This window comes from Diabrotica virgifera, chromosome 1 (genome assembly GCF_917563875.1).
Source record: "Diabrotica virgifera virgifera chromosome 1, PGI_DIABVI_V3a".
Classification (NCBI taxonomy): domain Eukaryota; kingdom Metazoa; phylum Arthropoda; class Insecta; order Coleoptera; family Chrysomelidae; genus Diabrotica; species Diabrotica virgifera.
Window position 1 is genome coordinate 104870737 of NC_065443.1, and position 25205 is coordinate 104895941.

The following is a 25205-nucleotide window of genomic DNA, read 5'->3' on the forward strand; positions in this document are numbered from 1 at the left end:
TTTATTCTCTTGATGAGTAGTTTCTCAAACAGCTTCGATATTACAGGAAGCAGAGATATCGGTCTGTATGACGAAACCTCATGTGCTGGTTTTCCTGGTTTAGGAATCATAATGACTTCCGCCATCTTCCATATCATTGGTACATATTTTAATCTGAATGCCCTGTTAAAGAGGTTTGTTAATTTTACGATAGCTCTTCGGGGAAGATTTTTCAACAGCTCACCGGTAAATAAATCATAGCCCGGAGCTTTCTTCGGATTAATATTTTCGGATTAATAATTTCTTCCTCTAATTGTACATGTTTCTCCCATCTTTCATCATCCCGTTGAGGTTCATTTGGTTTGAATGTATTTTCGAGATGTATGGCAAATAGCTCTGCTTTTTGTGCACTACTTCTGGCCCAGTTACCATTTTCTAATTTAATAGGAGGAGAGTACATAATAGGTATTTTCAGTCTTTTAGTAGCTTTCCATAAGGAATAATCTGTACTACCGTCATCTGTTAGCTCCTGTAAGTAAGAATTAATTGTGTCATTCTTTAATTGTAGGATAGTTCTTTTGAGTTGTTGACTTGCACGATTTAGTTTAGTCTTATCTTGAAGAGACCTTGTTTGTTGCCAAATTCTTCTCAGTTTCCTTTTTTCAATTATCATGTTCTTATTTCCTTTGGATAATTGTTTCCTTTTAGCCTAGGTTTCAGTGTAGGAGTGTTTTCCCATGCTGCTTGCTGGATATTGTTCACCAACAATTCTGCTTCTTTATCTAATTGCTCTGCGTGTTATATTGGTACACTTAGATTTATTCTCTCTTCAAGGCTCAGCTTAAAACTTACACAATCTGTCCATTTATTTGTTAATGTGGGGTTACTTTGTTTTTTAATAATTCGGTCACTCATGGTTAGTACTATGGGCGAATGATCAGAATTTAAGTCCCATCAGTCATCAATGTCTATGAAATTTTCTGAAATATTCTTAATAACAAAGAAGTCTATTAAATCATGGGTCTTGTTTCTCTCCTTAGACAAAGAAAGAGAGAGGACGAGTAATCCTATGACCAAAAGTGAAGCCAAACCGTCACCAGAGATTTTGATCATCGACGTATCTTTGGGGTATTGTTATGCATTGAGTATTTAAAATGAAAACATGAAATGTATTTAAAATGAATAATTTGTGTACGGTAAATGTTTTATTAAGTTACTCATATTACGTACATATGTTTCAATACATACATATGTTTTTATTACGAATTTTAGATGAGGATTTACTTTATTTCTTATGAAATTTTAACCCTCAACGAGCACCCACCACTGGCAAACATTGTTATATTTGACGTGACCGCCATGTTTTTGGTGACAAACAAACCAAAAACTGGCTTCACTTTTGGAACATGTGTATTAAATGAGTGTTACCCGTCCTCTCTCTTTCCTTGTCTAAGTTTCTATCCGTAGGCCAGTAGGTTGGATCTAAAACTTGTAATTGTTTTAATTCGATGTCCCTTCAGCGCCAGAGTCTAAAAGCTTGTTTATAATTTTGCTTAGGGAAACAGGAGACCATAGACCTCACTAAAAATCGCAAAAGAGTGAAACCTACGTAAGAAGATGATAGTCGCCTCTAAAACAGAATGAAATTTTAACTGTCTTTCATTTTCATTGTATAATAAAATTTGAAAAGAGTCTTAAACATTATGTAAGTCCAGTCGCTTAACAAGAATAATTTATTATTTCGAATAAAGTATTTCAGAATATCCACTTAGAGCCTAGTTCTTATATTAAAATGCATAAAGTGTAAATAATTTGAGATTTAATTAAAATTTGTATTTGGTCTCAGCCTCAGCAAAGAATCAATCAAGCAGAACTTTTTAATTGGAAGTACAAGCCATCAGTAACCTTAAAAATCCCCGACTTCGGGATGCTTAAAGGGGAAGTGTGACTGTGACTAATTAAATTTTATAGATACACTTGACTTTTAAACAAAATCGTAAAACAGTATAATTTTCATAAAATCTACAAAACTACTTAATATAAAAACTCTAAAAAGAGGCGAATATTATTACCAAACAACCTACTTAACTACACTGTCCCATACTCAGCCAATCGTACTACTAGTAAGTAGGCTCAGGACGCTGATCGAAGTCAGGGGCCGTCCATTAATCACGTGATGGTTTTTTTGGCATTTTTTAACCCCCCCTCACCATTGGTGATACATGGTGAGGTTTAAGATTTACCCCCCCCCCCCCACTGCCCCTATATCACGTGTATTTTGTAGGATCTACAAAAAATCTATTTTTTTAATAGGTATCTATAAAGGATCGTTTAAACACAGCGATAAATCAAACAACTTATCAAGGTCAATCGAGTTGTTGCAACTTATCATTGTGTGTAAACGGTGCATCGCACAACTTATCAAAGTTGGAGTTGGGTTGAAGGTGGTATCGCATTGAATCGCAGCGTCTAAACAGCGTTTCAACTTGTCATCACAACTAGTTGCTATGACTTGTCGTTGTGTTTAAACGACGCTTAAAATACACGTATAAAGCGTCGTTTAAACACAACGATAAGTCACAGCAACTAGTTGTGATGACAAGTTGAAATGCTGTTTAGACGCTGCGATTCAATGCGATACCACCTTCAACCCAACTCCAACTTTGATAAGTTGTGCGATGCACCGTTTACACACAATGATAAGTTGCAACAACTCGATTTACCTTGATAAGTTGTTTGATTTATCGCTGTGTTTAAACGATCCTTAAGTAGGTAGATATTGTCCTTTTCATGAGCATTTTTCAGTGCGTAACAAATGATAGGAAAAAGGGTAAGTCCGTAATGATACACATTTATGACATTTATTCTAACATGACATTTTAGTTAAATCTGACAGTTGTCACACTTTATTTTCAATTTGGAATAAAAACAAATCAAATGTGTTTCTTGCATTTATAAAATGGTATTTTCTTTGATTTGTATAGTCTTATAAATTATACAGATTATATTTGTAATATTATTATCTAATTAAAAAAAATTATTTTTTTATTATGGCGCCATCTATCGACAACTAGAATAATCACCGAACTAGAATAATTACCAAAGTAATCGCCGACGTGCCTTTTTTCTGTCATATACAATTTAATGCGTTAGAAAGAAATCGAAAAACTGTGACGCACTGAAAGATGATCATGAGAAAAACAATAACTATCATCTAATTTTTTTATAAAAAAATTAAAGAACGTTTAGAGGTAGACAGAAAGGTTGCAGGTTGTTTTTTATTATACATAAACATTATTTAATGTACGGTACCCTGGGATCACTAATGAGCAAGACTTTCTTCGACACCAATAACTGGATAAGCATCTAGCAAGTCAGTTGTTGGCACAGTGCGTTGTTGAAGATCAACATCAGTTTCATCAAGCCACTCGGAGTCATTATTTTCGCGCACTACGCAGAGAATCTCTCGATATACCATTCAATCGTCGCGTAAGGATGCAGGAAGGACGAACATTGTGCATGTGCATCTCTATAGTGTTATTGCTCAGATTCAGTTGCTTGTGACAAGTATTCACATGCGCTTTATCTATTTTCTTTGTACAGAAGTCCCGTGCACACAGCTGACATGTCCTTTCAAAAGTATCTGATGGTCCTTCTGCAGGCTAGGGCACTACAGGTCATATAAATAAATTTGCCGAAGCCTTGATACGTTGGAGTAATTTCGAGAGACCGTCGTAGAAGTTGTCATGATGCTCTTGAGGCTCTGGAATATATAGGCCACCGGACGACTGCAAAATCTGGTAAGGAGGTATAACGAAGCGTTCCGAAAGAATGAATCGTATAGAACTCCGCATAGTATATATCTAAAGCAAATATTGACTTTCTCACACATGCTTGCTATACCACTGCTGGGAAGACAGATCTGGAATAAAACTTTCAACAATTTTATCTGGCTTGACATACTCAGCTACGACGCCATGGCCGTCAATAACCATATTACTCCATACTTCTGAGAGAACTTCACCAGCCTTCTGAAAGTTCTTTTCAAGGTAATGATCTTTTGTTCTCCCTTGTTCATCCAAATGGGTTCCATAAGAATCATGCGGAATTCTAAGTCCAGATAATTCCCGGCTGAAAGGCGCCATTCTTCTCTCAACGCGATTGAACGCGCTATACCAGGTGCATTTGTAAAGATAAATATTGCTCTTGATCATGCTTGACAAAGTTGTGTAAGGCATGTTGAATACTTTTGAAGTATTGATACATGAGCTAAAATATTGAGTTTGTTAATAGAATAGTATAATATTTTGATCACCTTGTACAAAATTTTGTAACAATAAACATATGTTTGAATATGTCAAATGCTCTATTGCTAAGATCCAAGAAGAAGTAGATATTCAGTGCCAAAACAACAGAATAACTCCCACCACTTTATCAATTCATTAGATAGTAGGTATAATACATAATAGCCTAAAAGCCCATATCGAAGACGGCAGACTGACCAGTATTTCTAAGTGGAAACATCTGGTGGTACATTCAAAACAAAAGATCTGAGAGTCCTTTCTTATCTTAGGCACTTAAAATAATTTACCATGTAAAGTGTAAAGTATCCCGTGTCACTACAGAAATTTGGGTGGGTTTATATGTATAATATTAGAATGAGAAATGATTTTTTTATCAGTCACACCAATGCCACTTTCGATTTTTGTGTGCATTTAACGAAAAAATAAATACATGTAACGCCACTTTTCAGTTGAATTTCGGGCATTTTATTTAAAAAATAAATACACGTGATATTATTACTAGACCCCCCTCCCCTTGTGATGTTTCGTGATTTTTTATGGAACCCTCCCCCCCTTTCGAGCCTCACGTGATTAATGGACATCTCCTCACCTGATACGAAGGCACCGTTGCCCAATTCCGGAGCACACTAGTTCGCTCCCGTGGTCAAAAAACCCTTTTAATTATATACTAGTTCGCTCCCATGGTTAATCTGATTAAATATTTATCTACTAAGTTCTGGGAGAATTAATATCCGGAAAGTTAGTACTGTGATTTATGTATTTTATATAGAAATTATATAAAATATTAGTTGTTGGATATTTATATACGAGACAGTTAAAAATTATTTCGTATAATATTCACTTTATTTTGGTCCCAACTTTGAAAAATATTAGTGGTTGATTCAGAAATTTTGATTTCTAATGGCCGGAGCGAATTTACCTGTGATTCTTTTCTGTCGGGTATTAGAATCTGACCGCCGCGGCCGGAGCGAACTAGTATATGCCCCTCAATTCTTGTAGATGATGGGCGGGTCATTTAGGGAAATGACCTTAACTAACATAGCACGCGAAGCATGTTAATAAAAATAAAAAAGAACAGGGAAAGAACAAACGCTTTCAAAAAATAGATGTCATTGTTTTTAAATATTCGAATCCCCAAAAAACAGAAATGCTCATATTACTAAAAAACACTAAATGCAAGGACGACATCAATGTCAAAGAAGGGGACGAAAATGATTTACTTTTTCTGAAATTGTTGCGAAGATATTGCAGCGAAGAAACCAGAAATACAAAATGATAATTAATATATCTTGTCCAATTAATGAGGGGGTCATTTAACTAACAGAAGTGGTGAGACCAATGTTACTTATTCAGCATCAAACGTCAAATGACGATATTTAAAAATTTCGGTATGTTTGTATTGACAAAAAAGTACCTTATTTGAACTAGCAGTATTGGGAACTGCTTTTAACATAGTCTGATTTCAGACCAGGATAACCGTGATCTTTGCTGCCATTAAGGGAAATTGTAGAAAGGTAGTTATTAGAGTAGTACAAAATAAGTACCTAGACTATCGGAAGTTTTTCTGACTGCAGATAAATACGTTACTGTGGGATGTATTACAAAATTGGAAAAATAAAAGGAAAAGACATAAATTAAAGCGTGTATGTTTTTGGACACGCTACAATGCAGTATACTAAGCAAATTAAAGGATAAGCATAATGTCCTGAAATTAACTACATTTTAATATAAATATAAGGGGGAGTATGGTTTGAAATCAACATTTAAAGCACATTTTTGTGATTTTTTTTTTTTGGAACTATGGTGGAATTATTTTATTTTTAAATTTAATACACATATTAACTATGCTTCAAAGAATATTCAAAAAAAATTTTAAGGCAAAATATTGAAAAATAAGCCAACGGTAGAACATTTTTAGACACCTTCAAAAGACAAAGTTTGCGGTGGATATCAGACCTCGTCATTGGATCATATGTGTAACAAAATGTTCAAAAAGACTTTATCAGCTTATGAGGTTTTCGACGTAACGCTATCGTGTATTTTTAGTTTTAACGATTTTTGCACTCTCTGATTGGACTAGAATATGATACGGCTGTGTTTTCGTTTTACAACGAAATTGAAAATGGTTATTTGTTTTTGATAATTAATATATCTTGTCCAATTAAAGAGGGGGTCATTTAACTAACAGAAGTGGTGAGACCAATGTTACTTATTCAGCATCAAACGTCAAATGACGATATTTAAAAATTTCGGTATGTTTGTATTGACAAAAAAGTACCTTATTTGAACTAGCAGTATTGGGAACTGCTTTTAACATAGTCTGAATTCAGACCAGGATAACCGTGATCTTTGCTGCCATTAAGGGAAATTGTAGAAAGGTAGTTATTAGAGTAGTACAAAATAAGTACCTAGATTGTCGGAATACGTTACTGTGGGCTGTATCACAAAATTGGAAAATAAAAAGAAAAGACATAAATTAAAGCATGTATGTTTTTGGAAACGCTACAATGCAATATAATAAGCAAATTAAAGGATAAACATAATGTCTTGAAATTAAGTACATTATGGGGGAGTATGGTTTGAAATCAACATTTAAAGCACATTTTTGTGATTTTTTTTTAACTATGGTGGAATTCTAGTGGTGGCCGCTAGTCCCACTGAGCTGTCCGATCGACACATATCAATACATATGGAAAAGAAAAAAATAAGTAGCGATAATGACAGTAGATAGATAAAGAAATCGAACTAAAAGATCCTAGAGAAACCAATAAATTAAACCATGGATAAAATGCTACGTTTTTGTCCTTGTTTATTTCGTTAAATTGTGGACCTTAAATGAAGAAATGTGCAGAAAATTGGAAGCACTTGAGATGTAGCTACATCGGAGAATACAAATTTCTCGTGGACTGAGTGAGTCACAAATGAGGAGATCCTCAGAAGAATAAAGAAAATCCCGAAAGAAAATAGACTACCATTAAACTTTGAGAGGTATAATACATCGGAAATGTTATGCAAGATGGATCCAAATATGCCATCCTGCAAGACAAATATTTGGAAAGCGAGGTCCAGGAAGAACTACATCCTGGTTAAAGAATCTCTTTTACCAGCTTTCTCAGTTTTTGCGCTTTACTGCAGACAAGATAAAGATGGACATGATGATCGCCAACATTCGTCACGGTTAGGCACATCTCGAAGAAGAATGAAAAAAAGATATGTGCAATATGGGGAAATGGACAACAGATATACAGGGTATACATTGTAACTATGAGGACGTATAATTAGAATCACATTAATTGGACTAAAATATGCCTATTAGACTAAATATACCTCAATAAAATGTTGCTCAAGCACAACTACTACTACATTGTTTGATTTGCTTGTCTGGATAATGTTCAGAAGAAATGCGTTCAATGTGATTCCCCGTTTATACCGTCAATTTGACTGTATCCGCATAAATTATTTTTAGATTTACTTTTCTAAAAATAGTTCAGGAGACTACTAAAGGGATTCAACGTTCCCAATATAGATATATTTTAAACTAAATTATTAACCCCTCCTATACAGCTAGGACAGGAATGTACAAACAACGTATAGTTGAGGGTAAGCAATTCATAGCGAGTTGGCGTCTTTCATAAATAGAAAATTAGTGCGTAGCTGTTAAATAGCGCCAATAAGGTTATCCTGAAGGTTACAGAGATCCTGTAAGTGTACCGCAGATTTAATTAAAATTTGTGATCTCGCCCCTCCTGCTCAGAAATTTTAATTGTAAGTGGAACTACGTGCGTCATTTTGTCGACAATAACATCTCAAACGCATGCTTAAAAAATCAATGAAGCCAAAATTAGCGCATATTCCTTTTTCGCTATTATATCCGTCTCACGCAATGAGCGACATATTATGGCGTCATTGAGATGCCAATTTATTACCACTTCTTTAGGTTAATACGGTAACTAACACGAATATCGATGAGCATTCACACATTGTTGAAAAACGAATATAATATACCTATACAGGGTGTCCAGCCAGCAACTCTCCTGACAAACGAAGACCAGAGATTCCTCCATGGATGTATAAATAAAGATATTTATTTATACGTCCATGGATTCATCAGATAATTTTAAGACAATTTAACCCAATTCACCTAGTCCGAAAACACTTCCTTAAGGTAAGTGTCCACTGGCCTGCATCGGACGGATCGCATCAAACGGATCAATTTTTGGACACCTTAATATTTATATATATTTCAAAATATAATTAGATATATTAGATATATTTCAAAGAGAAATCAAAGTCAAAGTAAAAGTCAAAGAGAAATTAAAAAAGTGGAAGGCGTACATAACAGATCTGTTTGAGGATAATAGACAAGAACCGGAAGAAATCGATAGCGAAACGGGACCAGAGATCATAATGGAGGAAATCGAACAAGCAATACGAAACGCAAAAAACGGAAACATTGTAGGTCCAGACGAAATACCTGCAGAATTACTGAAATGTCTAGAGACGATGAAACTCTACCTGTACTACTGGATCTGTTTAATGAAGTATATAAATCCGGAAAATACCTCAGGAATGGTTGGTGTCCACCTTTGTAACAATATCTAAAACAATATATGCCAAAGATTGTTCAGCAGACTATAGGACAATATCACTAATAAACCATACCCTCAAAATATTTCTAAAGGTGATTCATTATGGTGAAGATTATACAGAAAGCTAGAAAATGATATGGATGATACCCAATTTGGGTTCCGCAAAGGATTTGGAACAAGAGAGGCATTGTTTGCATTTAATGTCCTCTCTCAAAGATGTTTAGATATGAACCTGGATATTTATTCCTGTTTCATCGACTTCGAAAAAGCGTTCGACAGAGTCCTACATGAAAAACTAATAGAATTATTGAAAAACAGAGATATAGACACACGAGACTTACGAATTATCATCAATCTGTATTGGAATCAAAAGGCCAATATAAAGATAGACGAACAAGAGTCCGAGAATATTGATATAAAGAGAGGGGTAAGACAGGGTTGTGTACTGTCGCCGCTACTGTTTAACGTGCACAGTGAAGCCATATTTCAGAAAGCGATAGCGGAACTAAGTGATGGAATCTCTATAAACGGAAGAATAGTAAATAACATAAGATTCGCTGATGACACCGTTATAATGGCAGACACCCTGGAGTCGCTACAAGAATTGTTAAATAGAATTAACGATTATTGCATTCGATATGGACTCAAAATAAACAAGAAAAAACTAAATTTATGATTGTCTCAAAAACACAACATGGAAATGAAAGGTTAATACTAGAGCAAACCCAAATAGAAAAAGTAAAGACATACAAATATCTGGGAACCTGGGTTGATGACAAAAATGACCAAAGCAAAGAAATTAAAGTCCGAATTGAAACTGCAAGGCAAGCATTTATAAAAATTAAGACACTGCTTACAAACAAAGACCTTCAGTTGCCTCTCAGATTGAGGGCTCTAAGATGCTACATATTTTCTATGTTACTATACGGAATGGAAGCTTGGACATTGAAAAGGCAACACATAAGAAAAATAGAAGCGTTCGAAATGTGGTGTTACAGAAGAATGTTGAAAATTCAGTGGATTCAAAGGATTACCAATGTTGAAGTGCTACGACGTTTAAATAAGGAGTTAGAAATTTTGAACAGTATAAAAACAAGAAAACTAGAATATTTGGGTCACATTACCAGAGGAGAGAAATATGAGCTGCTGAGAGTTATTATGCAAGGAAGGATCCAAGGAAGAAGAAGCATAGGAAGAAGACGCATCTCCTGGCTGAGGAACCTTAGAGAATGGTTTAACTCTAGTTCATTACAACTGTTCAGAGCAGCAGCCAACAAAGTGACCATAGCCATTATGATATCCAACCTCCGCTAGGAGATGGAACTTTAAGAAGAAGAATATTTATATGCGTATTTTGGAATGGGATCCGAGCTTGACATGTAACACCGTTGCCGTGTCCTCTATTTTGCATACTATCACATTACATAAAGTTGCATTTAAAAAGTAGTTTTTTAAAACACCAATGAAGTAAAGTTTTTTATGTTGTTGTTTTCACCAATTTTGAAAAAATGTGAAAACGTTGAATTATCCACGTCCGTTTGTACGTCCGTCCGTCTGTCTGTCTGTCTGTAAATTCAACTCCTCCGTCATTATACCAGGTAGAATGACAAATGAGGTGTTAAATGACAGCTTATAATCCGAGGATGGTACTAAAGGTGAGAAATTTGACCTAGGCTGTCTGTCCGTCTGTCCGTCCTACCGCGAATATAACTATTCGGTCACTATGCTAGGTAGAATAACAAATGAGGTGTCGAATGAGAGCTTATAAGGATGGTATTAAAGGTGAGACATTTGACCTAGGCTGTCTGTCCGTCTGTCTGTCCGATTCTATCTGGTATAATGACGAAGAAGTTAAATTCGCGGTCCGACGGACAGATGGACAGACAGCTTAGGTCAAATTTCCCACTTTTATTACCATTCGTGGATTACAAGCTTTCATTTGACACCTCATTTGTCATTCTACCTGGTATAATGCCGAAGGAGCTATATTCGCGGTCGAGCGGACAGACGGACAGACAGCCTAGGTAAAATTTCTCACCTTTAGTACCATCCTTGGAGTATAAGCTTTCATTCGACACCTCATTATACCTGGTATAATGACAGAGGAGTTTTGTTTACGGACAGACAGACAAACGGACGTGGATAATTCAAAGTTTTCAAATTTTTTCAAAATTGGGTTCAATTTAAACGTTCTTATAAAATTATTCTATTATTCTTGTAGGTAAATTTTAACATTGATTGAAATTATGAAAGAAATAAAAAAAAAGTATGGCAACACTGTGACGCACAACCATAAGATTCAGATGTAGGGTACATAGGGTGCACTAATAAACAACCTGTCCCAATTTTTTATACTGTGTCCACTGTATGGGTAGCGATCAAATTTGCTGACGCGAGTATCAGCAATCGAATAGATGATGCCACTTCATTCGGATTTTTGTAGTGATTGTACCTGCGGAAAGTTTTTGTGAGAATGGAGGAAAACGATAAAGAACCAGTCATTATTGCTTGTTTGTTAGCAGAAGAGAAAGAAAAAGAAAAAATCTTGAAAAAGGAAGCATAATTTCTGGATATACAACATATTCAAGAAGAGGGCTTGAACGGAATGCGTCCACTGATCGGCATTCCGTATGACCTCATCGGAACGCATCGCAAAAGTTGTCTCTCGAAGCATCGGTATTGGCATTGCCGATGTGCGGCCTAGGATGGTGCGGATAAGAGATAATAAAAAAAGAGATATTCGGATAATTCAAATAAAAAACAGCTTAGCAATCTCTCCGAGATAATACAAAAGAACTATACAACATAATCAGCCTTTTAATTTTTCCACAGAATTTTTCAAAGTTAGGAGAAAATACAATGCTTCCATTCACCTCCGTATAATGTCATCAAAGCAAAAAATTTTTGTTACCGGATTAATAAAAAACGATGTCAATACATTTATCTACAAGGTGATGCAAAAATCTTGAAAATCGGAGTACAAATAAGAAAGTTATAAATTGTCACTTAAACTTAATAACAAAATTTTAGTGGCGGAATTTTGTGCCGGTGAGTGCAGATAAAAATCCAACAGAATTCTGCAGGAGAGCAACAATTACAGCGCTGTAAGAGCAGTAAATGTTCTATGAGTAGAACATCAACAGGAGCACAGGAAATATACGCAGACTTAAAAACACAAACAAAAATGCTAGGTCTGGAAATTAACACAGAAAAACAAAAATAATGACTCGGACGAGAAGAAATATAGTCCCACAAAACATTATACATGAAGATGACATTGAAACGGTTGGAAAGTTTACATACCTCGGAGTAGAAATATATGCCGACGAATCAAAAGATGAAGAAATACAGAAGAGAATATCGCAGGCAAACAGACCTTAATTTGCCCTCTCTTAATTCGACCAATAACATGCTATGGCAGTGAAGCCTGGGTCCTGAAAGAAACATCCAAAAACAAACTCGACACATTCGAAAGGAAAGTACTGAGGAGAATACTAGGACCTGTGAGGGAAAACGGAATCTTCAGAAGTCGATACAACAACGAACTTTATCAACTTTATAAGGAAGCACACCTGTCAGACTTCATTAGAATACAAAGATTGCAATGGGCCGGACATGTGATAAGAATGGGAGAGGATAGGCTACCAAAAAGAGCACTGAATGCTAGAATGCAGGGAAAGAGACCGGTTGGAAAGCCAAGAAAGCGCTGGGAAGACACAGTAAACAGCGACGCACAAGCCCTTTTAGGTGTTCGTGTATTGAGAAGAGCAGTCACAGAAAAGCAAGGGTGGAGGCAATAAATAAAGAAGGCCAAGGCTCAATTTGGGCTGTAGTGCCATAGAAGAAGAAGAAGAAGAGCAGTAAATGAAGCTCGAAAATCTCGTTGGAACTTTACCGCGCTGAGCAGATGGGACGTGAATTGTAAATTGTAGAATTCCCTCATCTTCCTTAGTCTCAGCATCCGTATGGCTTGCAAATTGTAGAAGCCTCGGAGGTTCCCATCGGAGGTAACCAGAGAAGGTTCCCATTGTTTTCATTCTGGTGGGATGTAGAATAGCATTATGTTGTTTTATATGCCATTAGAGTGGAAACTTAGTCCTTTTGCTAGCAGTTGCCGCTACGGCATCTATGCCATTTCGTTCGTTGCAATCCAGGACTGCACGCTGGGTTTTGTTTTGGTTGGATCAGAGAGAGCAGCATATGTGCCTCCTGATGAGAGACTAATAAGTTTCGAAACCGGTAGAGGTGCTTGCTGCACTCTCTGATTGGACTAGAGTATGGTTCGGCTGTATTTTCGTTTTGCAACGAAATTGAAAATGGTTATTCATTTTTGATTTATGTTAATGTTTATATTACTGAATGGACAATACCCTTCCAAATGATCTATCACACAACACCTACCTATTCTCATTAAAAAAATCATCGATTACATCATCATGCTCAGATAGATGACGTCACTAGCATGATATATATGCCAAAAAATCACAATTTAAAAATAATTTTCGATAAATCGACCTGTTTCGGGATTTTTCTTTAAGTCTCCAGCTTACGAAATAATGAATTTATTGCTTTCATTTGCAACGTACTATATAAAGCCCAAAAAAATAAAGCAAGTGACATATTATGCAGCATATCAAAGTGTTTAAATATATAAAACTTTTATAAATAGCCCAACGTTTATCTAGATATCCATTTTGTCTATAAATATCCCTCGGAACGGTCATATAATAAAACCGGTATACTTTCCAGAAAATATTCCCAGTGGAGAACTGCAAACTTGTCACAAATAAAGACTTTACAGTCTTGAATATTTAAAAGATTCGCTTGCAGCCCCCTCTTTCCCCCACTTCAACAGTTCCGTCGTCGAAGTTTTCGACTTGAAATGTAAGGAAACTCCGCGCAACTTTAAACTTCCTAAAAGGTTAACTTTATGACATTCGGAATGTAGTTCGAGACCGACGCTTCACTTGATATATATTTTTTGAGTTTGTAATTAAAATTTTATCTGATTGTCCTATTATCCGGTTGGTGTAACTTGAAGTTTGCGAGTGGTAAAGAGAAAAATTTGGGAACGATTAAGACATAATGTGTCAAGTTGGTAGTACAACGTTTTTTCTGTGTGATGAACAGAAATGGGATTGTAACGTTATAAACGTTACATCTCTGTTATTTTATTTTCAAATAATTATTTTATTCTAATTCTTTTAACAATTCATTAATTTCTTAACTTCTGTTATGGTTTTTACTGGTTTTCGTTAAAAATTAGTTGGCGCCCCCTGTTTCTTTTCTGCAGGCATTTTTTTTCATTTGTAATAGAAATATCTGACTCTATCCTATGGCATTTATGTTCTAAGCTTCGCTGTCATTTCGATGACAGTGACACTTCATCCTCGTCATTCGGCCACATCAATCTTCTATGGAAGTGGCAGGGCTATTTTAACTATTTAAGGTTGTAATTGTTATTTGGAGAATTAAATACCCGTCTCTCCTTTTGGGTGACATCCCTGAATCCTCCATAGCCGACGACATCATCACGATGCAGCAACTGAACAACAACCATCAACTGCAGTTGCAACACTAGACCAGGTGGCGATCATCATCGGAGCTTTATGGCCGACAATTCAACAGCTGTATCATACGACATCAAGAAGCTACCGGCAAATACAAAATGCCACACGTATAATCCAATTTGTTAGCTTTCGGCAAGATATATAAATATACAGTATGTCCCTGTAAGTTGTATCCATATGGAAAACTTTTTTATTATTAATTTTACGAAAAAAAGTTATTCTTCATAAAAAGCTCTGCATGGTCCAAAACCTATACTTCAACCATCAGATATCAAATTTTATGAATATTATACGAGGTATGTCAAAAAGTTTGAATTTCACTCAGGAGTAAAGTTTTATTTTTCACAATATTGAAAATTGCTATCCTGAAAAGTTGTTTGGAATTAAAAACTATATTCTAATATGCAATTACATTATTCTAATTGAAAAAAAAAATTTTTTAAAATTATGGATAACTAACATTATTTTCAGTAATTTTAATTCTAATAACTCTTTTAATATTCATTTTACGAAAAAAGTGATTCATAATAAAAAGTTCTGCATGGTCTAAAAAATTTTATACGAGGTGTGTCAAAAAAGATAAATTTAGATCAAAAGTAAAGTACCTTTATAGTTCAAAATATTTCAATAAGAAGGATGTAATTACATACTGAAACATGGTTTTTAATTCTTAGTAACTTTTCATAATAACAATTTTCGATATTGTGAAAAATAAAGGTATTTTACTCTTGAGCCAAATTCATATTTTTTGACATACCTTGTATAAAATTGATAAAATTTGACATAAGATGGTTGTATTTTAGGTTTCAGACCATGCAGAACTTTTTATTAAGAATCACTTTTTTTCGTAAAATTAATAATAAAAGAGTTATCAGAATTGAAATAACTGAAAATAATGTTAGTTATCCATAATTAAAAAAAAAAAAAATTCAATTAGAAGGATGTAATTGCACATTAGAATATAGTTTTTAATTCCAAACAACTTTTCACAATAGCAATTTTCAATAGTGTGAAAAATAAAGCTACTTTACTCTTGAGTGAAATTCAAACTTTTTGACATACCTCGTATAATATTCATAAAATTTGATATCTGATGGTTGAATCTTAGGTTTTGGACCATGCAGAGATTTTTATAAAGAATGACTTTTTTTCGTAAAATTAATAATAAAAAAGTTTTCCATATGGATACAACTTACAGGGACATACTGTATATGTCATGAATTTAATACATCATTTTCTTTATTTTATATTTTTAATGAAAAATAAACATGATTATAATAAATCAAGACAATACGTATTCACAACCTGAGAGAATAAGCTAGACCAACATAAACGATGACTATCGTAGTTAAGTGAAATATTATTTTACAATAGTATTTCAATTTTCTGTGGTAGTTCATTGTGCACCATGGCGCACAACGTGGGGCTGTGGGGCACAATTGTGTTACGATGTTTTTTTATTCGAAATAATAAAAATATGATGCTATATTATAGTAAAAATTTTACGCAAAGTTTACCACGTGAACCTGCTTCTTATAAACGAAAGAATACATTGGTTTCAAGTAAAATACATTTTTTTTTCGTTCAAACATGGTTATAAATAATCAGGTTCCCGTGATAAACGTTTTACTGTAACGTTGTAGAATTATATTCTCTCAATTAAAATAAGAAATAATCAACATGTTTGTAACGTTAAAGTTCAAACGTTCGTCAAGGCTATACATCCCGAAACATAACGGTATATCAATTTATTTATGGATTTTTTAAAGCTGATTTAGATATGCCACAAACAATCAAAATTAAATTGCACACTCTAAAACTACCTGACTTAAGCTTTCATCTTATTTTTTTTTGCATTTTTATATTATATGTCCAACCTTTTGGAAAATGGTCTCAAAAACGCTAAAATTGGCTATTTTCTGCATTTTTCATTGTTTGTTTGCATTTTACTCTTTTTAGCATTTTACGAAAAAATTACAGAAGTAATCATTTTAGTAAAAATACTAGATTTGTTGTAAAAGGTATATTTTAAAATATCCTAAATAAGGGTCACAATAAGACAAAACGTTTTAGGATTAAGAAATTCATAATCAGTGTTGTAAAGCCCTAAAATCAAGTATAACCTAATTAATTGAGAAAAAGTTAAAACATTGACAGAGGTTTAAAAAAACAAGAGGCCATACTTACAAAAAATAGCATGCCTGAGCCACCAAAATGTGTTGGGTAAAAGCCCTTTAAATGTAAACGATTATGTTATGTTACATATTTATATAAAATTTAAATGATGTTTTAGATATGCCTGAATGTTACCCAGGGCAACACAGGACTCTTCCCACGTGGTTGGAATTTTTTTGGAGAAAACCTTACATATTGGATTTCAATGGCCAACTGACAACTGAATTCAAGAGCAACCCAGAATGACGTTAAGAACTGTCAATGTAACCTAGTTGTATTATTATTTCAGCCACAACGTTTACAGAAGGTTATTTTAATATTTGAGATAAAAAACAGTATCAAATTTGGAGTTAAAGTTATTCGAAAATAGATGAAATTTTTTTTTAAATAATCCATTAATTAAGTAATCAAATAGAAAAATAAAATGTTTACGTTACCAGAAGTTATGCAGTCAACAATACCAATAATTGTTGTGTTAGTGGTATGATATCAATACAATTAGACAAATAATGTGAAAAGGCCTTATACGTATAGACGTATAGGAACACAAAATTGTATGTAATGTGTACATATGTGTACAAATCCAAGAGTATTGATTTTATTTTACATTTTACACTTCTAGGCAAGTTATCAGTCATCAAACATTTACCCTTCAATCAATACTCTTGGATTTGTACACATATGTATACATTACATACAATTTTGTGTTCCTAGACGTCTATACGTATAAGGCCTTTTCACATTATTTGTCTAATTGTATTGATATCATACCACTAACACAAATACCACTAACACAACAACTATTGGTATTTTTGACTGCATAACTTCTGGTAACGTAAACATTTTATTTTCCTATTTAATTACTTAATTAATGGATTATTTAAAAAAAATTCATCTATTTTGATACTGATTTTAATCTCAAATATTAAAATAATCTTTAAACGTTAGTGCTGAAATAATAATGCAACTAGGTTACATTGCCAGTTCTTAACGTCATTCTGGATTGCTCTTGAAGTCAGTTGTCAGTTGGCCATTGAAATCCAATATGTGAGGTTTTCTCCAAAAAAATTCCAAACACGTGGGAAGAGTCCTGTGTTGCCCTGGGTAACATCCAGGCAGGTCTAGAACACCATTTATATTTTATATAAATATGTAACATAACATAATCGTTTACATTTAAAGGGTTTTTACCCAACACATTTTGGTGGCTCAGGCATGCTATTTTTTGTAAGTATGGGCCTCTTGTTTTTAAAACCTCTGTCAATGTTCTAACTTTTTCTCAATTAATTAGGTTATACTTAATTTTAGGGGTTTTAGAACACTGATGATGGATTTCTTAATCCAAATACGTTTTGTTTTATTGTGACCCTTATTTAGGGTATTTTAAAATATACCTGTTACGACAAATCTAGTATTTTTCTGATTATTGGTATACAGCCACCTACAGGAAGTTTATTTTCCTCATGGATTTTTTAATTATTTTAGTCTTAAAATAACTCTCATCCAAACAAGGTTTCTCCTATGGTTTTGACTACATAACATATTGGTCTCATAATCTATCGATTAAAATAAGTTTCAGCTTGTAGTATAACTCAACATTTTTAGAGAAAAGTCACCCTCCTACACACATCTATTTAATTCCTAAAAATGAATGAGGAATCGTTCACAATCATATTTCCGATTACTTTGTGAACAATGATTAATTATTTATATGGGAAATAAGCCACAATTAAAATGAAAAAATAATTTTATTAACGTTTCGACGCCCAAATCGGGTGCCGTTGTCAAAATACAAAATACTACTAAAATAAACACAAGTGTTGTTGCTAAGCAAAAAAATTCTTCTAATAATTTATTTAATCTCACTCATTTATATTTTATATTTTAGTATTACTTATATATCTAGTATTATTAATAGATTTATATTTATATAATATTTATCTATTATTTATAATTTAAACATGTTACAAGTCAGAATTTGGTATTATTTTTTGAGAGTAAATTAATGTAAGACCAAATACTTACGATGTCGGGATAGTATCACAAGGTTTTTCCTGGTTTTTCCCTTGTGATTTACTATGAAGTCTCTAACGCGAGAATTTTACTGTCGTTGCATTTGGTTGTCTTTTTAAAGACAGATCACATGCTATAATTTTTTATGACGGATATTCTTGAGTTGGGGTTGATTTCATGTAATCGAAGGAACTATCTTTCAGTAAGTCGTCCCAGGAACGCAACTCATAAATATTGGCAATATCATTTTAAAGTCTTCTACTTTAAAATGTATAATATATGTCTGAATTGCCAATATAAATGAGTGAGATTAAATAAATTATTAGAAGAATTTTTTTGCTTAGCAACAACACTTTTGTTTATTTTAGTAATATTTTGTATTTTGACAACGGCACCCGATTTGGGCGTCGAAACGTTAATAAAATTATTTTTTTCATTTTAATTGTGGCTTATTTCCCATATAAATAATTAATCATAAAAATGCCACAAGGAAATAGCTTCAGAACAACATTTGTGAACAATATTTATAAGTGATTGCCTAAATAAACATCAACAAAGACTATAAATATCGCATATAAAAATAGAAAATGGCATCCCATTATTCTGAACTTATAATTCAGTTTATTTAGTTCTTATCGAGCCATTTTGATTTTACCTGTACCTTATGTCAATATTGAGTATTATTTACTAAAGAAATAAGATAACAATTTGAAGAGATGAGGCTAAAAAAGTCAAGAAATTATCAAACGCTTGAATAAAAGAGTTCCAACCCGTTAATTAAAAAATTGTTGGGAAGAAAAGAAAGGACACGGCATCTTATGGAATATTATGTAATGTCACTCAGATACAATAAAGTTTGCCATAAAGATTCGTCTCGATTTCAACAATCATTTCATATCATTGCGTCAACTCTGAATTTTGATTATTAACTGCGAATTAAAGTTTATAGAAACCACATTTTTGTCTAGTTGCCATTGAAAACAGCTAAACCCAGCGTGAACTAAGCCGATTAGAGGTACTACATATACAACCTTAAGGGCCAAACCAGACGGGCCACTCTGCAGCGCTACTCTGTGGATCCACAGAGTAGTTGAAACAAGCGATTTTCTAGCGCCGGCGACTACGCTGCGAAGTGGATCGTTTGGAAGGGTGCGGCGTTTAATGTAATGGGTGAGAAAAAACAGCAAGTTTAATTAAATGATTAGAAACTTGCCGGCTAATATTTTTTTAAATAGTGTGTTCGTCAACATCAGTGTTTGTAATGTCCACAGTTTTAAATATTTTATAAAATTTCCACGCTTTTGAAAAAATACCAATAAACTCCATAAATGGAATTAAGAAGAACCAGACAAAAACAGCTATATCACAGAAAGAAGCACATAGAAAATCAACTAGTACATCTGGTATCCTACAGGCGTAAAATAGTTTGATACAACCTGACCTGACAACTTAGTGAACGTGAAAAACATGTTAGCTTGCAACCCCCTTTTAACTGATATCTTATCGTTTTGTTTTCAACAACAAACAATAAAACCTTTTTTAAATAAAATTAACATGAAGTAAAACTCCCTAGTGTAGTTGGTATATTTAATAAGAATTCTAAAAATTTTTAAAACTCCAAACGGATTACGTTCAAAACGTTTTCGGACTTATCAGTCCATCATCAGTGAACCTAAAAGTAAGTAACCTCACTTAGTAAAATTGAAAAGGGTGAAATTTTGAATGTTAAAAATTGAAAAGTGTGGTTACGATTACTTACTCTCTGTCCTTGCTAAATAGCCACAATGCCAAACACTGGTCAAGATGTATGTTCTAACTACATGGTAAAATTTGTTAAACAATTTGGCTTACTACGAATTTTGCCAACGGATTAGTACTAGGTACATGATGCTCTACTCCATTAATTAAGAGATTTTTTTTTATTATGAATAGGTCTACATTGAACTACGTTTAGTCTGTCAATGATTTAGAAGGAAGTTGAAATACTTCAAATGTCAGTAAAATTGACATCCAGGAAAGAGAATTTTTAAGGTATTAACCAAGGTCAAGATCCAATGTGGTTACGGAAATTTAAGTTTAAGATTGTGTTGGAATTTTAATTTTTAATATTATAATTTAAATTTACTATTTTTTAAAAAATATTACAACCATTACTATAAACTTGACTATAAAATTAAATTTGATCGAAATTATTGTCATAATAAAATATGGTAATGAAAACAAAATGTAAGATTGAATTATTGGTTAATGAAAGTTAAAAATTGTTGTATATAGCCTTGGGGGTGAAAGTTAAAACGTTGAAGAGATACAGAAGTTGTTTAGTGTGTATAGAAATGTAAATTTGTTAACTGTAATGTTGGTTGTATAAGTCTAGTATGGTATTGATTCTGTATGAAATTAACTATTTAAAAAATTGGTGAGAATTGAGGTAACTGATATAAGATTGTTAGGTGAAAATATAAATAATTGACGGAATGTGAAAATGTGTTAGTTATAGTCAAAAATATAGGAAATATTATAACATTATGCATAGAAAAGAAAATGGAATTATTTGAATTGTTAAATTAAAACGAAGTTGATAAATATGTAAATGAACAAAAGATTCAAAAGAAGTGTGTCAGCAGGAAGCACTAGACACAAACTGTGTTTAAGTTAAATATTAGAGTGGCTAGAAAGTTAAATGTAGCAGATTAAAATTTTGAATTTGTAAGAAAAAATAAAATGAAAATAAAAAGAAAAAGAAAAATAAAAAGGAAAGAGGACCTGTATGAAAAAGAAGAATTAAATGAATAGCGAAGCAAAAACATTTTGGAAAAGACCAATGAACGAAGTAAAGACCCAAGCGGCAAATAGACAAATAGATAAGGTCAATGATTTATGAAGGGAAAAGTAGGGTGAGAAAATGGCAAAGGGTGAATTAGTTGTGTTGATGTAATCAAGGGGGTTGTAGAGTAAATGATTAGTATGAAAGGAGATTTTGGAAATAGAAGGAAGTGAAACCTTTTTTGACCTAGGATGGGGCCCCACTATTTAACATAAATAAACAAACAAGATTGTAAGTATTTGTTTTGTTCAGTTCAAATGCAACCAATGTATAATAAAATGTAAATATAAACAGAGAAAACATTGCTTATGGGATTTATTCTTTTCGATAGGGCTACCTTCTTTAAAATCAGAAACAAATAATTCAAAGATGACGTCCCACGCTTTTCCTTTTAATGCCCTATAAATATGCCCTCGGGTTCTTGTATCACATATATTCGGTCTGTTTTGCACTTCAATCAAAAACCGTTCCGAATCGAAATTCATTTTAGGTGCTCACCCTATAAATTGTCGTAAACATCTGCGGCAGCTACAAAAGCGGTCCGTCTGAATGACGTTTGCCACTAGTGGACGCCACTAGCAGTGAGGCTCGACGACTGTGGCTGGCCACAGTCGCTCGTCTGGGGTGCGACGTCCACTTCACATAAGAACCCACGGTAAATCATCGGAAGCTGCTTTGTGGATCCACAGAGTAGCCCGTCTGCTTTGGGCCTTATACCTGCAGATATCAATGTCCTCAAAATTCAGCGTTGCGCAATGATATGAAATGATTGCAATTTCAAGACGAATCTAATAATGTAAATTTTATTGCATTTGAGTGGCCATTACATTTTCCATAAAATGTGTGCGGTATCCTTTGCAGTTATTATTTCCATTTAGAAGATTGTAAATATTGATATTTTTGTTTACTTAAAAAATAATGCATAAAAATGTTTAACGATAACGTTTAAGAACTATTAATTTTCATTCAACTAATTTTTTAGTGGCTGGTGTCAGAAGACCTGTGCAACGAAATCCATCGACCCCCAACGCCCGGCCCACCCCCAGCTTATGAAGCTGTTGTAGTCCCTGTAAACAGTAAGGATCAACAGAATACCAAAGAAGACGAGACTGGCCTACCAAGTTACGAGACTGCAGTGAAACAGTTAAACGGATTTAAATCGTAACTGTAATGACAAATGTTGGACCAAAACACTAACCTATAGTTGTATTTACACCAGTAAAAGTACTGTTAAAGTAATACCAGCTATCTAAGAGACTAATCAATATTCAGCTCAGCGGGGTTCTATTGTTGGAGGTGTGGAAATCCATAAACAAGGATGTACCTGTTTTTGAAATAATCCCTTGTTTATGTAATTTCACACATCGAACAACAGCATCCCGCTGATCTAAATATTAATGAGCCGCTTAGATACCTGGTACATGTATACTACGAAAGGATGACTAACAAATTGTGTTGCATTGTCTTGTATTATGCCACGTTTCGTAAAATTAATTCATTAATTTTTTTACATATTTTGATTTTCATCAATGTATACCTTTTATACCCTATAAAACGAAAGGCGGACCTGAGCCCTGATTCTAATTCAAATTTCGACTCAAAACAAGCCGCAATCAATATGGCGACGTTGAAATGCGACTGCGCGATACTTGTGGATTTTAGTTGAACTAACGAAAGGATGTCATTAAATAGCGACTTATCGAAATTAATTGCGACTCCAAAAAAGTTGTTGATATTATAATTTCGAGTCGAAATTATTGTGACAAGGACATGAATGAATGGCCGAAAGCGAGGTTAGGTTTAGTTTAGGATATGTGTTTTCTTTGTTTCTTGCAAAGAAAACTAAACCAAAAGGTATTAATATGGCTGGGTTTGTGGGTTTTATGAAAATTTGCTGGTTTTGGAGGAATTTTTTGTTGAAGGAAATCGGAAAACAATAACTTTGTGCAGAACTAAATTACGGTGAATTTTTATATGACTATTTTTTTTTAAGGAAAAATCTTAGGAGTTACAGTGCAGTAATTAAAAAAAAAGAAGATTTAGGAGTGCTTATTTGTTTATAAATAAAATAACACACTTTCTGCGGACTTGTCATACCTCATATTACTAATATATGCAATCTTAAGATTCGATTTTAGCAATAAAATAGATGGTAAATAACTTTTCCCAAAAATGGCATTTTTTCGATAATTTTCCCAGACTATCAACAAATGTTGCGGTGGTTGCGTAGCCAATAAATCCAATAAATCGGAGCGCCAACCCAAATTTTGAGCAGTGTCAAAATGATAACGTTAATATCTCCAGTTGTAACTAATATCGAAATGAAGAAGAATCGCTATAAATTGCGACCATCATGGCGGAGTCGAAATTAAATTGCAATATCAAAATTAATTAGAATCAGGCCCCTGGTTCAACAGTTCACGGCATTGGAAGCAGCAGCAAATAGAATGGAGCTACAAGTTAACACCAATAAAACTAAGTATATGAAGGTAGCAAAGAATGATCAAGTAGAAGAACCTGAAGATCTAATGATTGGAACATAACATACATATTTTCGAAAGAGCAAGAGAGTTCGTATATCTAGGCTCACATATCAAGTAATACAGTATCTGCAGATATTACCAGACGTGTATATCTAGCAAAAAAGGCATATTATGGATTAAAGAAACTTTTAACATCAAAAACTTAGATGATGATAGGAATATACCACCAGATCGGGGAAGGAAATAAAGTCAGTATGAAAATATAAATATAGGTACACTAAGCATCAAAATTAACGCACCACCTTAAAAATGGGACATTTTTGATGTCTCGTATTTCCTAAACCTGTTGTGCGATTTTACTGATTTTTTTAGTATATTATAGATTTATTCTTCCAGAATATCGATGTAATAATATTATTGCTAAAAAGGTAAGTGTCATTGTATACCGGGTGTAACAATGATAGTGTGTTTTTTCCTCAAAGTTTGGAACACCCTGTGGAATATTCTAGCGTATATAAAATATTGAAATTAATACTCAACTGTAGCCTTGGCTTTCTTAACATTTTGCTTTTTGATTCATTCGCTTATGTGGGATAAGAAAAAAGTTAGGCACTTTAACAACAAGTGCGACAAACGTTAAGGGATAATTCTGCATGAAGAAATAATGACCGTTTGCTTTATAAACATATGTCCACAAATGCTTCGTTTCCTAGATACGGGATGTTGAATTTTTTTTACAAACTGACGATTTATTTATTACTCTAAAACCGGTTAAGATATGCAAATGAAATTTGTTAGGTTCTAAGAGGTAGTTATTGCGCATTTTTTGACATACAAATAAGAATTTTATATTCACTACTGGCGTGCATACGGGATGTATCTAAAATGTTTATACCCGTATGCACGCCAATGATGAATATAAGATTCTTAATTGTATGTCAAAAATGCGCAATAACTACCTCTTAAATCCTATCAAATTTCGTTTGCATATCTCCACCAGTTCTAGAGCAATAAATAAATCGTCAGTTTGTAAGAAAAAATTCAACATCCCGTATCTCGGAAACAAAACATTTACAGACATATGTTTATAAAGCAAACGGTCATTATTTTTTCATGCAGAATTACCCCTTAATGTTTGTCGCACTTATTTAGAAACACCCCGTATTGATGACTAACATTGTTAGTTATTAAAATACCTAACTGTTTTATTATCCAACATAAGCGAAGGAGGCAAAAAGCAAAATGTTAAGAAAGTCTAAGGATACAGT

At 33.6% G+C, this 25205-nt stretch overlaps 2 protein-coding genes across 11 annotated transcripts in view; one reads left to right on the forward strand and one right to left on the reverse strand.

Annotated features, from left to right (window-relative positions):
* Positions 1-24939, forward strand: part of LOC114325334 (uncharacterized) — a 134558-nt gene extending 109619 nt beyond the window's left edge. Inside the window, exon 5 of the mRNA XM_028273384.2 lies at positions 22437-24939. Coding sequence (XP_028129185.1) covers positions 22437-22619 — 183 coding nt within the window. The 3' untranslated portion in view covers positions 22620-24939. The remainder of the gene's footprint in view (positions 1-22436) is intronic.
* LOC114325330 (probable beta-hexosaminidase fdl) overlaps positions 1-25205 on the reverse strand; it is a 430895-nt gene that overhangs the window by 266150 nt on the left and 139540 nt on the right. The gene's annotated exons all lie outside the window — the stretch shown is intronic.